The 19,312-nt window shown below is 39.5% G+C and overlaps 1 protein-coding gene across 4 annotated transcripts in view; it reads left to right on the top strand.

Annotated features, from left to right (window-relative positions):
• Positions 1-18,958, top strand: part of LOC134205631 (breast carcinoma-amplified sequence 3 homolog) — a 54,978-nt gene extending 36,020 nt beyond the window's left edge. For 2 of the 4 annotated variants that reach the window (XM_062681048.1, XM_062681049.1), the window contains exons 4-7: positions 169-550; positions 619-767; positions 918-1,082; positions 15,123-18,958. In XM_062681048.1, the coding sequence (XP_062537032.1) occupies positions 169-550; positions 619-767; positions 918-1,082; positions 15,123-17,458 (3,032 nt within the window). In that variant the 3' untranslated portion in view covers positions 17,459-18,958. The remainder of the gene's footprint in view (positions 1-168; positions 551-618; positions 768-917; positions 1,083-15,122) is intronic. The other 2 variants (XM_062681050.1, XM_062681052.1) reach the window with 2 other exon arrangements.
• Positions 18,959-19,312: the final 354 nt, after the last annotated feature.

Here is a 19,312-nt window from a genome sequence, read left to right on the forward strand (position 1 = left end):
CATTGTTTTTTTGGTAGGCTCAAGCGTGTATACTACTTGATGGAGCCCCAGTTTAGGATAACGATATTTACAAAAGATATAATTTTATTACTAAAGTTAACGCGTCAAAAAAAAGTACATTACAATAAATTACCAACGCTTCCCTTTATTTCCCAATAACAATTACAGATATCCCCAAAGAGAAAGTATGCGATGACACACCGATAGAGCTGGAAGTGGAAGCCCGGGCACAGTGGACACTGCAGCGCCAGGAGAGTGCCAACGCGAACGACATCCAGCCACCGCTACCGTTGGACAACTGGCTGGTGAAGGATCGCTTTCTCGACGATACCGGCGGGGACGTGGGCAGCGACTACGGAAGCTTCGATCATCATCACCGTGGAGGCGGCGGCGGCGCTGGCAGTGGCAGTGATCATCGGGGTAGCACCAGCAGCATCGATCATGATGATCGCTGGCTTTCCCAGGTGGAAATTATTACCCACGCTGGGCCTCACCGTCGCCTCTGGATGGGACCGCAGTTTATGTTCAAAACATACAACACACCGAGTGGGTGAGTTTGATCTGTATGAAAAAAATGGGTTATGGTTCAATTTTTTGAAACAATTCGTTTAATTTCAGCTCCCCATTAACGTCGATCGACACTGACTCAGTAGAGATCGGCCCTGGAACCTTGGTGAACCGACCAGCACGCTCCAACCCGATGAATATGCCCATTTCTGGAGGTATGAGGCCATTGGTACCCATACTCATTGAATCTGGATCATGTAGTAATTCAAAAACCTTCTCCGATGAACGGATCCTAAGAAAAATCTAACTTCGTTTTATTTTCTATTTTCGTTCACCTCCACCCCCATGCTGCACTTGTCCTTATGTGGAATGCAAATGAAACTGGTACTTTATTTGGCATGATCGAGTAGGTAGCTACGAACAAAGTCCCCGAATGATAAATATGAACGAGTTTCGGCATCACGAGAACTTGGATACGGAGTTCTCTTCGCTGGGGCCAGTCGAGTCCCAGCTGCGCGAAGATCTAGCCGATGCCATGCGCGAATCGCCCCTCATTTCGGGACGTGACACCACAGGTAGGCATCTTTGAATGATTGTTGATTATGTAGAAACAAGGCGAAGGAATGGTTTTTATTATCGAAATTTCGTGAAATTTTGTACGCATTCAAGTATGAAAGATGTGCATTCTCAGGTTTCTTTTGAAATTTGTTTAGTTATCTTTAAACATTTTAAAATGCAAATTGCATTTGATTCTTTTTTTCAAAAAGGTTCGGAATCAAACTATATTCTATTATAACATTTTCAGTAAGCATTTAATTTGTAATTATTAGCTTGAAAAAAAGACATACTGTTTTTCATCTATGTGTAAACAATTCCATCTTTTGGGCTAGACGCGTACGACAATTAAATATTGTTAAGTCAATGGATGACAGTACTGTTTTTTTAATTTCCTTTCTGTTCTTCGTATTTAACACTTTTATTTCTGTTTGTTTTTGAATTGTGTGTTATTTTCCTCTTGTTTTCTTATTTTCTAGTGAATGTAAATGGGACAGAGTAGCTTTGCATAACAGTAAAATATTGCTGCAGAGATAGAGGAGCTGTTCCTGTAAGGGAAACACTTTGATACACTCACCGTCACAACAACTGCCTACAACTAATTCCTCATGCAATAAACACAACAAAAAAACACCACAGACTGATAGACAAACTGGTGCTGGGAATGCAACCATCTATAATAAACATGACTTTTGAATCAGTGATACGCTTCTCTTGCTGCGCTATGACGATGAGATGCCCTACATTTAAAAATTGAGAGATAACTGTGCGAATATTTACCACATTTCTAAATGATGTATTATTTATTACGTTGCCTTTGTGTGAATAATAATCGGTTGTTTCGGTAATGCTGATTTATTTTTGCTTGTTTGATTCATCTGCTCACCCTCAACATGACTGGCCGGCTGTAGATTTCGCTTTCAGTGTATTTAATGCTTTTTGATTGGTCTGTTTGTACTTTCCTATACAGTGACTATAATAACAGTGTCGTCAAGTGTCAGAATTGGAACAGAATCGTCTGTCAGTTCCATACAAATGCGCGTGCCAACCGAGCAGGAGACCTGTCAAACGTGGCACATGACGTTACTCTTCTTATAGGACTCTACTTTCCTAGAATAGATGCGTGACTGTATTGGAGGTTTCTTATACAGTTGGGTCAGACCTGATTCAGTCTATACAGTTTGCAACAGTTTGCAGTTTGGACCAGCATGGTACAAGATGACACACTTGAGGTACAACTTGTACCGTGGTATGAATACTACCAGTATGTCATTAGTATAACAGAAGGATTCAAATCTGCAGAATACAACGCGCAAAGCTGTGTCTTATTTTTTCGTTGATTGTGTGGTATCATGCCATACTTGACAAGATTATTCAAAGACATTTCCAATTGCGAAAGTGTTATACAGCGCCATCTTTCAGAGAGCACTAGCTGTATTTGGATTATCTAAGGCCGACAACATACTAGCACAGAAAACAGACGATCATCTTAATACGCAAGGTTGTGTAAAACTCTGTACTAGTCATTTTGAAGTAAGCCGTTCGGCTCTCGTTGCGCGGTGCTAGTGTAGCGCTAAGGTTTTTTTTGTATCTTTATTAAGGAGGCTTTCAGACCTTGGCTGGCTCACCTCCGGTAGTGCTAAGGTTTATTCCGAATCGCCCCAGCAGCATCTGTAGTGTAGACCAACACCATCGTTTAGTGAGATTGAGTTTGTACGACCGGCATCCTGCGTTGGCCAAATTCGAGCCTCCATGTCTGCTCTCTGTGATACTAGGGCTTGTGCGAATTATAGACACTATAGGTTCCATAGCTAGTGTAGCCAAACGAGCATGACGTCACGATTGCAATCCAAGCAACGGAGCGTGTGACGTCAAATTCGCGTGGTACAGCTTCCCGAGCCACATAGAGAAGCTTGCGCGCCGGTTATGAAGTATCTTCTGCCACGGTGCGCGGGCCACAAAAACTGAAGCCGAGTGCTCGCGGGCCGTACGTTGGGCACCCCTGGTTGCCTCATTTTCTCCTTGCATAAAAAGAGCCGCGTCTTGCACGTGAGCGTTCGAGATTTCACTACGAGCCGGCTAGAGCGTGGACCGTTTGGAAGCGATCCCAGTAACAACTGCTCTCTTTTGTCTATGCGTCATTTGCGGTCGAGATTTCACGAAGCGTGAACCAGCCGGCATTTTCATTATATACAGGAAGCAGCTTTCCCGTGCTTTGTTAAAAAATGTTAAAAACCGATTTTTTTTATTCGTATATTTGTATGATAAGCACTCTGTGTTCTTAACCGCTACTATGCCGGGAGATTTACTGTGGTATTCTGTTGAACAGAATCTATTTTTAGATATCCATAATTCGTTATTGTTGTCGTTGCCAGTCCATCTCATCGTGAGTCCATTGTGTCCGTTTGTCCATGTCGTGTATCCAATAATCGTTGCACTGTTCGGTTTCCATTAATCCGGGTAACGTTGGAGGAATGCATTGGCGTAACTAATGAAAAATTCTAGGGGGGGCTAACTTTTTTTAAAACTTTTCTATTTTAACACTCATAACACAGAAAGTTTACCATTTTCGCTCGATTCAACAGATGTATATTGTTGGTCTACCAGATATCAATGCAATGGACGACTTAAATATTTGAAATGATATTCATCGTCGCTCAGACCTGTTACAAAAATCTAGAAATCTCGTAGGATTCCTAAAATCCTTGATAGGTCCAGAAAAGCATAGATGTTGCGCTCGCCGTAAATAGAATGTGAAGCACGATCCTGATTTTTAAAGGATTTTTTGATTTGCTTCGAACCTAGAATACATTAATAAATTAAATATTGAATAAATTAGTTAAACTCTTTTCGCCAGCTTTCAATTCAGTGGCCTGACAATTCCTACGAGCTTTCAAACGGCGATCTGACCACAACAAACTAACCTTTCTTTTCTGTTAGAATAACTTCTAGGAAGATTTAAAAAAAATCAGTTTTACATCCCAATACAACTTATTGGTCGTTAATTTTCAATTTAGTTAAAAAATTGCAACAAATTAACAGATAGGAACATTCAATACATCTTTTCTCTCAGTAGGTCTGTTTCACGCCTACTGAGACATTTTCACTGGTTTCATTGCTGCAGCGACACTAGGAGCCTAGAGAATTAAATAGTATGCGGAGTTTCTAAAATCCATCCGAAAGAATACAAAGTTCTTTCTTATTCAACTTTTAGTTACCTCTACTTGAAATCTAAGAGTTTTACCGAACTTTTCTCAAGAAGCCTACAGTGATAATTAAAATGCGCTGCAGCTTTAAGGATTGGTATTAGTTAGGAAGGTTAAGATCATACACTCGATTTAGATAACAATTACTCACAAAACCCTGGAAAAACTTGACAATCTCAAGGAATTGTCCATTATCCATTAAGTACTTGTAATACTAATAAATAATATATTTTTAAATTTACTTGTTGATGAGGTATTTCCTTTGGCATTTCATAAGTTATAACGTATTTTGAGGGGTCCAGATTTTGTCGTAACAAGCCTTATATGCTCGAAGTTCAAATTGGCCCTGACGAAAGCGAGAAAACAAAATGGGGGTCGGCTGATGCTTTTTTATTTCAGCCAGCAAGGGATATAGGACGTCAATTTTAAAATGCTTATTAAAGCGTTAAAACACGTTTTAGCCGAAAATTGTTCATTTTTTTGGGTTAGAAATTTAATTTACTTTTATATAGGTAACACGAAAGTTGAATTATTTTGATTAAAAAAACATGTGTAGATAAGGAGCCTAACATGTAGTTTTTCAAAATTCTAACCCTATATATTTAAAAGTTTTCAACATATCACTGTTAATAACATTTTAAAAGCATTTTAAAATATACTTCCTATACTTCACCATGTTGAAAAACAGTGATTTCACGCACACGTCCGTCGCCGCTAGATGGCAACAGCGCGGCTGCGTCAAAGCGAATACTTGAGCGAATGGATTGCTGTAGTGTTTCGAAGAGAGGGATTGGATAATGAAGACAATCCTTTCTCTGCATTTACCCCCGTATATAATCAGTGAACTAGATATGCGCAATACTTATACAAAGTAATAAATTTTCTAGGGGGGGCTAGCCAGATCCTAGGTGGGGCTATAGCCCCCCCTAGCCCCCCTGTAGTTACGCCAATGGAGGAATGCCTCCGAGAAGAACAAGTTGTCAGTCGTCATCAGGCAGCCGTACGGTGAGGCACGTACCCCAAAACACCACCGTATGAGCAACGAATCCGGCGACTGAAGAGGGTTTGGTGGAGGGACTGGGAATCGAACCCATGACCATTCGCTTATAAGGCGAACGTGTAGCCAACTACGCTACGGGACCCCCCCCCCCCATAAAAAAACTGAAAATGAAAAAAAAAAATTAATCACACGAGCAATTTTGTTCGAGATTTCGTAGAGGGCGGTCCAACCCGGTCCCAGCATCGCAACCAGTCACAGCGCGCGCGAGTCAGTTAGTTTGAGATTTTTTCGGAGAGCGGTCGCAGCATCGACCAGGTATGGTTCGCATTGAGCCTACTTCGATGGTTTCAAAGTAATTTAGTATTTGTTTTGTATAGTAAATGGCAAGTGCTACTTCGCTGCCACACATTTCCCCTCTTCTCAGGATTTTTTTTGGTAAAAAAGAATCGTTCGAAATGTTTTTTTTTCAAAAAAAAAACTTCATAGTTTTATAATACTCTACTATGCCTATAAGAACCAAACACGAATCAATGACGAAGCTGCCTACTGAGCATCGATGCAACTGATAGTAAAACGAAGATTTCCGTCCTTGAACTATTGTATATGCAAAATGATATTTTTTTCAAACGCTTAGTCATCTTGTATTGTAAATATATTGCAAATATTGTAAATAACTACTGTTTTCAAGGGCCTCCTGGGTCATTCATGTTAGAATACAACTGACTGTGTCTTACTACACTAAACGTAATTACAATCGACTCTCTATATCTCGATGTTCTGTATCTCGATATCTCTCCCTATCTCAATAGTTTCCTCGGTCCTTTCAATCTACATATTTTGTTCTGGATTCACTCTCCTTATGTCGATATGTTCAATTTTTTTAGGCTACTAGAACATCTTTGCACAATAACAAACAAATCAAAAACAAGAAATGACAGTTATTGTGTTGCCGTTTTTTCATAGCAAAGGGCATTTTTTGGATCTAGTACTCATTTAAGTTTTCCTTCGATTCCTCGATCTCTCTCTATCTCGATGGTCCCTTTAATATCAAGATGTGTAGAGGCGACTGTATATGCTTATTCCGAAATTGCACTCAGCACTTAATGCGGACACTCATACAACAATTTACAACACTAATTCGAAACAAGCACTTTATGCGAGCACCACTCGCGCTCTTTACGGAGATTAGCAACACCAAGTCGCACTGATCACTTTATGCGAGAACCACTCGCGCTCATTAAAAAAATAATCAAACAACTCGTACTGAGCACTTTATGCGAGCACCACTCGCGCTCTTTACGAAGATTAGCAACAATAAGTCGCACTGAGCACTTTATGCGAGCACCACTCGCGCTCATTCAAAAAATCAAAACAACTCGTACTGAGCACCACTCGCGCTCTTTACGAAGATTAGCAACACTAAGTCGCACTGAGCACTTTATGCGAGCACCACTCGCGCTCATTCAAAAAATAATCAAACAACTCGTACTGAGCACTTTATGCGAGCACCACTCGCGCTCTTTACGAAGATTAGCAACACTAAGTCGCACTGAGCACTTTATGCGAGCACCACTCGCGCTCATTCAAAAATCAAAACAACTCGTACTGAGCACTTTATGCGAGCACCACTCGCGCTCTTTACGAAGATTAGCAACACCAAGTCGCACTGAGCACTTCATGCGAGCACCACTCGCGCTCATTCAAAAATCAAAACAACTCGTACTGAGCACTTTATGCGAGCACCACTCGCGCTCATTCAAAAATCAAAACAACTCGTACTGAGCACTTTATGCGAGCACCACTCGCTCTCTTTACGAAGATTAGCAACACTAAGTCGCACTGAGCACTTTATGCGAGCACCACTCGCGCTCTTTACGAAGATTAGCAACAATAAGTCGCACTGAGCACTTTATGCGAACACCACTCGCGCTCATTCAAAAAATAATCACACAACTCGTACTGAACACTTCTAAGCTTGGCTAGTTTTAATTTATGTATTAAATATGTTAATAACTCGACGCAACTTAATATTGTTATCAAAATTGATACAATTACCAGAAGAAGCTTCATTCGTTAGCCACCCTACAAGTGCGCTTAACTTTTTTTTTCAAAGATGAATCTGGACTTGCAATAAAATGCTTTAGTCGAAAAATTTATTTTATCTATTTCTTTGCTTGAAATAATTACAAAATAAGGGTTAAATCTAAGGAGAATCTCTAAACACTGGACAGATATAAAACCTATAACAAAATTCATAGTTTTCTATGCTTGTGGCTCTCGATGCTCTTGGGCATCGCGATGCCTATCCGAAATAGGATTCTTAAGCCTATAAACGTGATTGAGATTGCAAAAGTTTTCCGCACGCCAATGAAAAAAATCAACTGCAAAGAAACTGTGAACATCTCACTCTTTCATCGAGCGACCGTTTAACCGGCTATTAAATTAAGTGTGGATTTCGCGTTAACGGGTCCAGTTTTTTTCTTTATTCAACTAATAATTTATTTTCTCAAATGTACTCACCAAATATCCACATTCATCTATTTTTTTGTTGCCTTTTTTTCATAGGTTTTTTTTTTGATCACAACACTTAGAGAAACCACTTAATTTATTCATATTTAGGTGCTCCCGCTTGCTTCATTCAACAGTATTTTCAATATGCTAAAAATCTGGCAGGATCGCCAAATGTGCAGTGTGATCTGACTGTAGGCAAGCGGGAGCCACGTGCACTTCCAACACCTTATGCCATTTGATGGTTCACTGACATGTGGCTATCGACACATTGCCCGATTGCTTTGATTGCTAATAATGTGACTGTCAGGTATGGTCGGTATGGTTCGCATTGAGCCTACTTCGATGGTTTCAAAGTAATTTAGTATTTGTTTTGTATAGTAAATGGCAAGTGCTACTTCGCTGCCACACTAATACCAACGAAACTCAAAATGGCGGATAACTGATTCTTGAATACTGTCACAATATAGCCACTCCAGCTCACAAAAGGCTATGTGACCGAAAAATGATTTCTTTCTTATCCAAAAGCTCACTTCTGAGACACTATGTAAAGAAAAAAATGTACTCTCGTCTTATAATTTGGCTATAATTATCCTTATCTGTATTGGGGATAATTCTTCTCACTGATTAAATCTCAACTCTGTAGTAGGTTTGGAAAGATAGGGAGCTCTGCATTTATTTAGCATGCTTTTATTACACTATCCGGTCACTCATTTTATTATACATGTCACTCATCAGATCGTGCATTCATCGTGTAAATATCGAAAAAGGGATTTAGCTAATGTAGCCGAAATGGACATATCAGAATTATTTACTAATTTTTAAATTCTTGTGGCTTTTTTGGACAAATGCGTGCGTATCACACAAAAATTATAGACTTATTTGCCCTATTCAGGGAAATGTGCGTTTTAAAAGAAGGAATCATCGACTTAATTGCCTTATTACGGGCGAATTACGGGCGTGCAGAAATCTCATCCCCGGTGGCAAAGAATGCACTGTTCTTATTTGATTTCAGTACAGTGTTTGACCTTTTTTTTTAACCAACGCCAGCCGTTTGCAATGGGCCTTCTATAGCTTAACTGCTATAAGGGTGATGATATGACGTCCACTACTTTTTGAGATGTTTCAACCCCCTCCCCCCGTATGTACTGTCACTATATCCTGGACCCCTTCCTCCTTCAATCTAAGGCTGTTATTTTCGAACGGCCCCTAAATCAGTTCATGTGGATGGTGGCAGGATCTATGATTTTTCGACTTCTCTAATGCTAAATAGTCATTTGGATAGCAGTTTCTTCCACACAGAGCTTAATTTCAAAATATTAAAAACCATTGAAAAAAAAATTCTTCGGTATTTTTTGAGAATCCTGGCAAGACAGTTTTCCGAAGATTTAAATTTAGGATTGAATCCGAGCATAAATCATGCATGCTGAGATTAGTAAAAATAAGGATTTGAAACAATCTTGAAAATAAAGATTATTTCAAAGCATGCTTGTTTCAATCTGAGAGTAAAAGGCGCACTTAATCGGTCCCATTTCAACTCCATCATTTTAAAACAAACCAGCTTTACTAAGATCCTCAAACAAATTCTATTCGCGAATACGTAGGTAATGCCTCTACTCAATCTTATGGCAAAAACTCATTGTTATCTGCATAGGCGTAACTAGAGTCCCAGTCTAGGAAGGGCCATGGCCCCAGCTGGTGAGAGATAAATTTTTATGGGCTCCCAAGGTTCTTTTTATGCTTTTGCTGCTCATTTGTCATGTTGTTAACATCACTCAATATGCGAACAATTAAACTGAATTTGAGTAATGGTGTGATTGAATCAATACGTGTCTAATTTTCATATTAATTGTGCTAATTATAGATAAATGCGTGGTGCAGACTGAGGATTCTTAATCGCGATGTCCTTTAAATGTATCTTATAGATAGTGGAATATATAGATGAGCGAAGATAAATCTTTTGTCTCCAAACGGACTGCCAAACGTGTCTCCAGACGAGCATGACGTCAACTTTGTATCTGTTCAGATCTACGTTCTCCGATCTTAACAGTAAGACTAAGACAGGTATATCTGTTAAGTTAAGAAACCGAGTTTTGTTCACTGGCGGAGCCAGTTATTGTTTTTTGGTGGGGCACCACTAAGCGCAAGAACAATAGCCTTCGAGAACAATGGTGTGATTGCATCGCGTGGTGCCCCACCTCTGTCTCCGCCAGTGGTTTTGTTGAACAACGAAAACATATCATCTGGACTTGTAGGAGGGACATTCTACTGAAAAAAAACTTTATAAGAATTTGAACAATTGTTTTGCGGTATCCAATCGATTCTAATCTATATTTTGGAAAGATTTACAAAAGAGCTACCGTTTGAACTCCCATTCCAGCTTCGTTCAAATCTAATCGTAGTTGGCAGTTGGAACAGGAATGCTTAATTCTTCAAACAATTTGTTTTTTGAACTTGGTACAATTGATAAACCAGTATGTTATCATGCTTTGCTAACACTTAATGGCATTGAAAGTAATTGGCATTGGAAATCTGAAAAATCTGTATGAAAATGTATATGAAAAATCTATGAAAAATCTATAACTTGCACTTGACATTTTGCTTAGATAAGTTCGATACTTTGCCGAAAATGGATCATAGAAAACATACGATGCAATGAGGGATGAGGAAATATTTTTGTGATACATGCAAATTTACTATTTTAGATTTCACTTTTGAAATTTTTTGGGGGGAACAAGTGGGTCTGGGCAGGTCTAAGGAGGGCCACCCCCCTGGCCTCCTTAGTTACACCAATAGCTATCTGTCAGACTGTGCGTGAAACATGGCCGTCAATCACCACTTCTTGTTCCTCCACAGTAGAATCCCATAAGGAACTGTCAGACTGTGCGTGATGAATTTACCTTCGTAGTCGCGAATTGAGCGCTGTCGATGCTGATGATGACCGCACGATGTTTTCCAGCAAAAGGCGTCTTCGCCGGTATTGGTCCAAGTAACATCTGAGATGGCCATCGGCGGTGGTTGAAGAAAATGTTTAAGCTGAGAACAGATTACGATCTGTTTGAAAGTAAATATTTTACACTTCACATAATTTTTGGTTAAAATTTGCGATTGTGTCATGTATACAACCTAATATTTACACGACATTTTTTATTTATCATCAGCCTAAGGCCGGAGTGGCCTGTGCTGCACATAAAAGACTTCTCCATTCAGCTCGGTCCATGGCTGCACTTCGCCAACCACGCAGTCTGCGGAGGGTCCGCAAGTCGTCCTCCACCTGATCGATCCACCTTGCCCGCTGTGCACCTCGCCTTCTTGTTCCCGTCGGATCGTTGTCGAGAACCATTTTCACCGGATTACTGTCCGACATTCTGGCTACGTGCCCGGCCCACCGGAGTCTTCCGATTTTCGCGGTGTGAACGATGGATGGTTCTCCCAACAGCTGATGCAACTCGTGGTTCATTCGCCTCCTCCACGTACCGTCCACCATCTGCACCCAACCATAGATGGTACGCAACACTTTCCTTTCAAAAACTCCCAGTGCGCGTTGGTCCTCCACGAGCATCGTCCAGGTCTCGTGTCCGTAGACAACTACCGGTCTTATAAGCGTTTTGTAGATAGTCAGTTTGGTACGGCGGCGAACTCTATTCGATCGGAGCGTCTTGCGGAGTCCAAAGTACGTACGATTTCCAGCCACTATGCGTCTCCGAATTTCTCTGCTGGTATCGTTATCGGCGGTCACCAGTGAGCCCAAGTACACGAATTCTTCAACCACCTCGATTTCGTCACCACCGATAGAAACCAGACTTCATGCACGCGTACAAAAAAGGATGAGATTGAGCAACCACTGCTACGCGCACATAAAATTTTGCGATCAGCTCATGCGATGTTTGCCATGGCAAACCTTTACAAACAACAGCGAAAGTGCGTAAAACAGCTTGGGCGGGAAATTTTCATTCAATAATATCGTCGCCTAAGTAACGCCAGCTATGCATTCCAAGCGCATGAGATGAGTCTCATGAGACGTACATTGAGACACGCTCACTCAGTTATTTTATGTGCGCGCTAGCTTCTCTCGTCGCACAGAATCGGTGCTACGTGAGCTTTTGTAGCTCATGGCACACTGTCTCATCTATGTATACACGAGAATTAAGAGACTCTGATAGAAACTCGTGGTGGGTGGCTTACATTGACCTCTCTTGAGCCTCTTCCTATCATGTACTTCGTCTTCGACGTGTTGATGACTATTCCAATCCGTTTTGCTTCGCTTTTCAGTCTGATGTAGGCTTCCTCCATCCTCTCAAAGTTACGTGCCATGATATCAATGTCGTCGTTACACGACATTACGATTCTCATTGCATCAAGAGGTGTTACGTAGGTTACGTCAAGCGGTCGTGTCTTGTACACAACGCTTCTATTTTTTCATCAATATTTTTCATTTTGTTTGTATTTTATAACATTAACAATGTAGACGGAGAAGGGTCGTTTGTCCGAAACCTATTCGGCCGAAAGCCATTTGGTCAAATGCCACTAGGCCGAAACCCATCTGGCTGGAAGTCATTTGGCCGAACGGGTCATCTTGCTGAAAAAATAGTTTAGCCGAATAAAACATTCGGCCGAATAGGACATTTGGCCAAAAAGATCAGACCTATTCGGCCAAATGTCCTGATCAGCCAAATTACATGTTCGGTCAAATGTCTGCTTGTCTGTTCTCTGTGTTTTAAGTGTTTTTTTATGTGAGAATAATGTTTTTCTGAGCATTCTAGCAGCAGCAAATATTAGCAAAACATTCAACTATACATTCAGGTTCATCAAATTCATTTATCCTCCTTTGTCATTTAACATTTTTCACATTTCACATCTTACAAAAGGGTCACCCTAATGGCAACCTGCACCAAAACATATCTTTTCTTGTAGACATTTTCTTCCGAAGACGTCAAAACTTTAGCGCTGATGTTTTTTAGGTTATCGAATTATGTCGTGAAATTCGGCGAATCCGATTTTTGTGCATTGTTGAAATACCTATTAGAGAATACTTTAATGTAATTCAAATATACTCACAAACTAAGAGATATTGACATTTTTTTGTTTCTCACGTTTTGATTCATAAAACTTATTCATTTAATACGTAATTCTTATTTCGTTATAATAAGGCCGTTACAAATATTTAATTAACATTTTGTCCTACTGGTCTCCGAAAGGTCAAGGGGGGATAATAAAAAATAAATATTAAAATGAAAAAAATCAAAAAACTTCTCGGATTTGTTAAAGAATGTTTTGAATATCCTCAAAATTATCCGAATTTTATTTTGTTGCCCCCTCAAAATATTAATTTTTGGCAAAAAAAATCCGAGGGGGGGAGACAAAATAGTTCTTAAATATTTGTATCGGCCTAATGGGTAAAAAAATCGTTCCTTAACTAATCATACTAACATCTATCATAAACATAATATCACTAAATGATGCAAAATATGGTATACAGGATAAATACGAGTTCACACATTTAATTTTCAATGAAAATAATAAATATTATGTTTCAAATCAAAATATATGTATAAATATCATGTGATAAAGATCGAAGTCTGAAAACCTTAAAATTACTAATTACATAAGAATGTTCCTATTTGTAATTATATTTTCATGCAAATACTTTTTTTGCGTGTTGAGCCAATAAAGTCCACTATTTTTCATATTATGACAAATATTAGCCAGCATTTTCCAATCATCTATCAAACTATCGTGCCAAAATGCAGCATAGGCCACTGATGTGGTTAATCTAAAAAATGTGTACGTGCTTCATGTTAATGCAGCTCAATAATATCTTCAGTCGATTTATGTGTGTATGAATCGAATTTACAAATTGATTTTATATTCGTTTGTTTCACTATGTGCTTGATTGTAAATTTATAGATACGTATTTCGCACTCAACAGTGAGGTCGTCTTGCACTAGATTCGACTCCAATAATCTCCTAAAATTATTGTTTTTAGAACTCTAGAAAATTGAACATGCATATCCTTCAGCTGATGTTTTTTACAGGTTCTTAAATATTTATTCAATTGGCAAACTTTGTTTTATTTATGTGTACATTGGTGAAGTAAGTTTTTATAATACTGCATTAAAAGAAAACAAGTGAACAACTTATATTTCTTCATTGGTGACGTAAACTCAATTTTAGTTTTCACTATATTATTTTTTTTCTAAAAAAAATGTAATATTGTAACGATGGAATTTTGGACATCTGAATATATTTTGGACTTTTGACTATATTTTCTTCAATTTGTTATATAAATATGATTAGAAAGATGAATATGAAAGAGACTAAACCGATACATGATTCCTATTTACTTAAAGAAAGCTAAGTTGAAAAACACGCAAAATATAATCAAAAGTCCAAAATATATTCAGATGTCCAAAATACATTATTTTCCTTAATCATACAAAAAAACTCTAAATATTTAGTGAATTGTTATTTATTTAATCGCTTTAGAATCTTAGTAGAGTACGATATCCCAAATGACTGTCATTCACTATGCAATTGCAATACATGTACGCGTTTCATCTAACATTTCCTCAAACCCGTTCAATCTAAAAGCAAGATTAAGAAGAAAAAGGGAGAAAAAAGAGTTCAACCCCCAGAAAAAAAGCAAGCTTCAACTGCAACAGTAGAAAAAGCCAAAGGCAGGTGGTTGTTTTATTCATAGCTCTAACTATACTGCTTTCTAATTGATTTTTTTTTTAAATTTTCATATAACAAGGAAGAGTTGAGTAAAAACAACTTTTTTTTTCTTTCAGTTTAAATAACGTTGTTTATAATTTTGAAATAGCTCTTTTAATTATTTTGTTTTTTTTTTTAATATATTTTCCTTATCACGCGTATAGACGATCCTATTCGCAAGCTTTTACTAGCCTTTACACAAAAATGTAACTGAAAATGTAGTTTAACATTTCGAATCGATATTTTTAACAAATTAGTTGTACCAACACCACATATGCTTGGATTTTTAAGAAACACTCAATCCTCAGAGTTCTCTATTACTTTTTTATTATACATAATGCATTCAGAATAGCTCATTTTTCTCCCGGTTTCTTTAAATCTGTTTTAGTTTCTTCGCGCATCGGAGCAAAAACATGGCGCGAACTAATTTCCGGCAAAAGTGGTGTTGGAACACGATTTGCATGGTTCGGTTTTAGTATAGATTTTGCGTTCGAATGCAAGATGAAGAAAGAGCGAGCACGAACAGTAGTTGATTCAAAGAATAAACACTTGCCAGCGGCTTTTACTGACCTCTTTTCTCCCCTTTTCTCTTTCTCTTTCTTTCCCGATTGTCCCTCTCATCATACCCGAAGGCTACACGAGCGCCACGCCTATACCGGCCGGTTTATCTTCGGTGTCCTCTTGCTCCTCTACTTCGATCTACTCGTCAACGCACTCGTTGAACTCGATCTGCGACCAAAAGCTATCCCTTCCGATGGTGACGGCATCCGGTGCGTCAACCCATGGACAGCTGCTGAAACACCACGTTTCACATCTGCAGCAGCATGACCAGCAGCACTCGTCGTCCCTTCCGACAAGCTGCTCGCGTCCTGCTTCCGCAGCGAGCAGTCGAGCATCCGGCTCGATGACGATCACGAAAGTGGTAAACCCTTTGGGAACCGTAACAACGGTGTGCAGTGTTGAATCCGATGGACCTGAATCGGGAGTTGATTCCCGAGGAGCTCGGGAGTGCGAGGTTTATATGCACGAAAACTGCGACGAAGCGTTGTTCAGACCAGTAGTTACGGTTCATGGTACGCCTGGAACAGAACATGAACGACGTGGGTCATCACTGGATCGGTTGACCTCAATGGTTACGGATGAGATGGAGCCAACTTCGCTGAACGCTAACCGAGATTTGATTGTACCGGTTATCGAAGAAAGAAATATGGCACTTTTTAGCAAGTCCAAGAAAAGGGAGGAAGACAGCTTGGTGGCAAAGTTTGAGGAACTTTCTTCAATCAATAAGAAAAGTAAAAAGCAAAAAGAACCGGAAATGATCGAAGTAGATGTGCCTGGAGATTTTGTGGACGTGGAAGTAGTGGAACGAAAACCAGTGGCTCCAACCGGCGGCGGTGGCCGAAAGAAAGAGAAGTCGCCACCCGTTTCTGCTCGAAATGAGAGGAAAAAGAAGGAACCTGAGCCTATTGAAGTGATCGAGATAGTAGATCCTGTTGGCGAAGACTTGAAATTACCTGCAACGGAGAAGACATCTCGTGGCAAAAAGAAAGATAACGGCAAGAAAAAAGACGATCCCAAGCCACAGCAACAGCAGAAAGTGGAAACGAAGCAGCAGAGAAGCACGACCGGCAATGGTGGCCAATCAACTGGCGGTAACAATAGGAAAGAAACAAAGCAGGACAATCGGAAGCGAAAAGAAAAGCAACAGCAAGCGTCGGTGAAAGTGCCGGACACGGTTGCGGAACCGGTTCCGAAGTCAGAAACGAAAATCGAGACAGTTCCGCCGACGGTGCGAGATGACGATATGCTCAAATCGATCTGTGACGATTTCCCACCACTGGAAGCATTGAAAATTGACGATTTGGAACTATTTGGAGAGTTGAATGAACCAGAAAATCTTAAAGTGACCAAAGCGGAAATAAGCGTTCAGGAATCGATGCTTGCTTCCAGTATGGTTGGGGAATGCGAAGAAGAACAGATCAAATCCGACGAGGCGGAAGCATTGATTCGGGGGAATGATGAAGACGTGCAAAGTGACGTGATAAAAAAGATAAAGTGTGCGGAGATAGTGAAGAATACGAATGATCTGAAGACAGTGGTTAAGGAGGAAGAGTTCTTTGACCTTTCGTCGAAATATGAGCTGGAGTTGCAGCCCTTGGAATCGCTGATTTGTAAGGAGTTGGAAGATTTGGGTTACAGCGAGTGTGAGAAGAAAGGGCAGTTGCTTTTGAAGCAGCCAAGTGTGGAAAAGACCTTGATCAGTTTTGAAAGCCCTCTTGAAGAGAAAGCAAATGAGAAAGGAAAATCAATTTTAGATGATAGGAACATTGTGTTTGCCATGTGCTCAAGTTTGAAAGAAATAGGCGAATTCAGTGGGTCCCAGGTGTTGGGAGGTAGTCGTAGCCTTTCATCTTCGATGATAGAACCGACAGTGTTGAAGCAGCAACTGTCGGTCGAAGGGCCGGATTCGGACTACAAAAGTTTAGAGCTAGAGGTGGATGATAGTACAATGTACAGTTCGCAGCTTCCGGCTTCATCTGGGTCAGATGAAGATACGTCGAATTCCAACTCAAACGAAGACCCCGAAGAGGAAGAAGAAGAAATAAAAGAAAACCGCAAACTCGCGCAAGGCGATGATGAAGACGAGGAACTACAGCCACTGATCTCGAGCAACAAAACTTCGTCCTCGTCGCTGTCGGCAACGGTCATTTCCACCGTCGTCGGCGGTGGACTTGCGGATAGTTTAAGCAGCTCCATGACCGCTTCCGGTATCGTGGCAGCAGCCGGAAGTCCTGCCAAGACAACATCATCATCAACAACAACAATAACAACAACGTCAGCACTGCCAACGACGGAAGAGAACCAAAGTGAGGATAGCGGTAAGCAGATGGCGACAACAGCGAAGCAATCCAGCAATGGTGGTAACAATGGAAATGGCAAGAAGAAGTCCAAGAAGAAGCGTAAATAATTAGCGGCACATCAGCTAATGGTGCTGCTGGCAGTCACCAGGAGAGAGCTACTGCCGCAACTGGCACTGGTGACTGCGGCATCATTGCTGGTCCTGCTGTTGCTGTTGTCGTATCTCCTTCTGCTGCAGCTTTGCTATAAACTAGTGTTATGTTTATTGTATTATTTATAGAACGTTTCGACAAGTATCTTTCCCTGCATCCGCGTTATTGGGGTTCCCGCGATGACATCAGATTTTGATTAAGCTGGCTTTAAGCGTGTGGCTGAACTACAAGCTTCTTTGCTAGTGACTTCCAATGTCTTTTTCATCGCCCTCTTTATTTTTTTTGCGATGAGAGTTAGTTAGATGGATAAAGTATTTATTATGTTTAACGATCGAAAATAATGTGAGAACAGCGATCTATCTAGCAAGTATGAGTAGAAAAACAAACAGGTGAATAAAATGACACCAGACAGAAATACCACTTGTTAGATCATTCGCCTTAACTGTATAAAACACAGCCGCCCCCTCTCGTTTGTATCGCATCGACAAATTGTTCATACATAAGTTATTTATTAGCGAAATTCTTATTTTACAACCAAACTAATTTTGTTAACAAATTTGTAGTCATGTTTTAAGTATTTTATAACGATAAAAACCGTTCAAAACAAAAACCACGTAGACGTTTTAAGGGCATTGTTGAGGAAAATAATATGAAAGAAATCTGTATTATAAAGAACACAAATATATTAGATAAGATACCTGCACACATCCCTGAAGTTATTATTGTCTTCTAGTTTGTTTTCTGTTGGTTCTAATTCAGAGGATTCATTCTACATTTCGGTCGTATATCATTTTAAATTGTCGCAGTTTTCTGGCTTGACCAATGCAAATTCAAAATTACAAGTAGCGAAGAAAGGAGCATGTTCTAGAATATAAGAGCTCAAAAAGGACTGAAAAATAATAAAAAAATATGAAAATACCAAGATAAGGAAAATATCTAGTGCTATATATTTTATGAAGTTTTCGGGGTAAATCATGGAATCAACAAATTTTGTTACTTTTGTCGAAGAAACGAGTGATCTTTTTGTTCTCAGTAAGGTAGTTTCATTAAACGTACACAAAACAAATAATCCGGACGAATGTAAATCATCACATTGACACTCAAACACAAATACACTAACATACACACAAAGTATAAAAAGCGCGTTCATCATTGTTGTTGATATTAAAATCTCGTAACGCAACTTAATAGTAACTAATAGCAAAAAAGAAAGAAAAGAAAAAAATGGGATATTTATTAGCTTAGAGCGAATATTTTAAATTACCAATACAGTTCACCTCGTGATTCACCATCTCTATTAGGCGAAGGACAGGGCAAGCACTCATGTCTGATTCCATCGCGGCGGTCTAACTCAAGTTCCACGTGTTTGGCGACTATGCGTTGCAAGAAAAATAAAACTACTTTATACTACTTATTTTGGCAAGGAAAATAAAATAAAGAAAAAACTGTTTCAGAAATTTTGCTCTGGCAATATGTGAAGAATATTGTGAAATGCTTTCGGACACTCTTAGATCAAACGTAACCTACTTAATAAATGCACAACTCCGATATTGTCGATTTATCACGCTTGTCAGATTTTCTCACAAGTCTTCACAAGTATCTACCAAGTTCTGTATAAAAACTAAGCATATGGAACCAAGCAGAATTTATACATTTGCATACGTTGGGCAGTTTTTCCATGGTAGATTCTTCTACAAATATTGTATGGAACCTTACAATTTTGCAAGATTTTCGTATAATACTTGTTAAGTAGCTCACATTTTTTGTATGAGAATCTAATAATTCCGCAAATTCCCATTTCTCATACATAT

Source organism: Armigeres subalbatus, chromosome 1 (genome assembly GCF_024139115.2).
Source record: "Armigeres subalbatus isolate Guangzhou_Male chromosome 1, GZ_Asu_2, whole genome shotgun sequence".
Taxonomy (NCBI): domain Eukaryota; kingdom Metazoa; phylum Arthropoda; class Insecta; order Diptera; family Culicidae; genus Armigeres; species Armigeres subalbatus.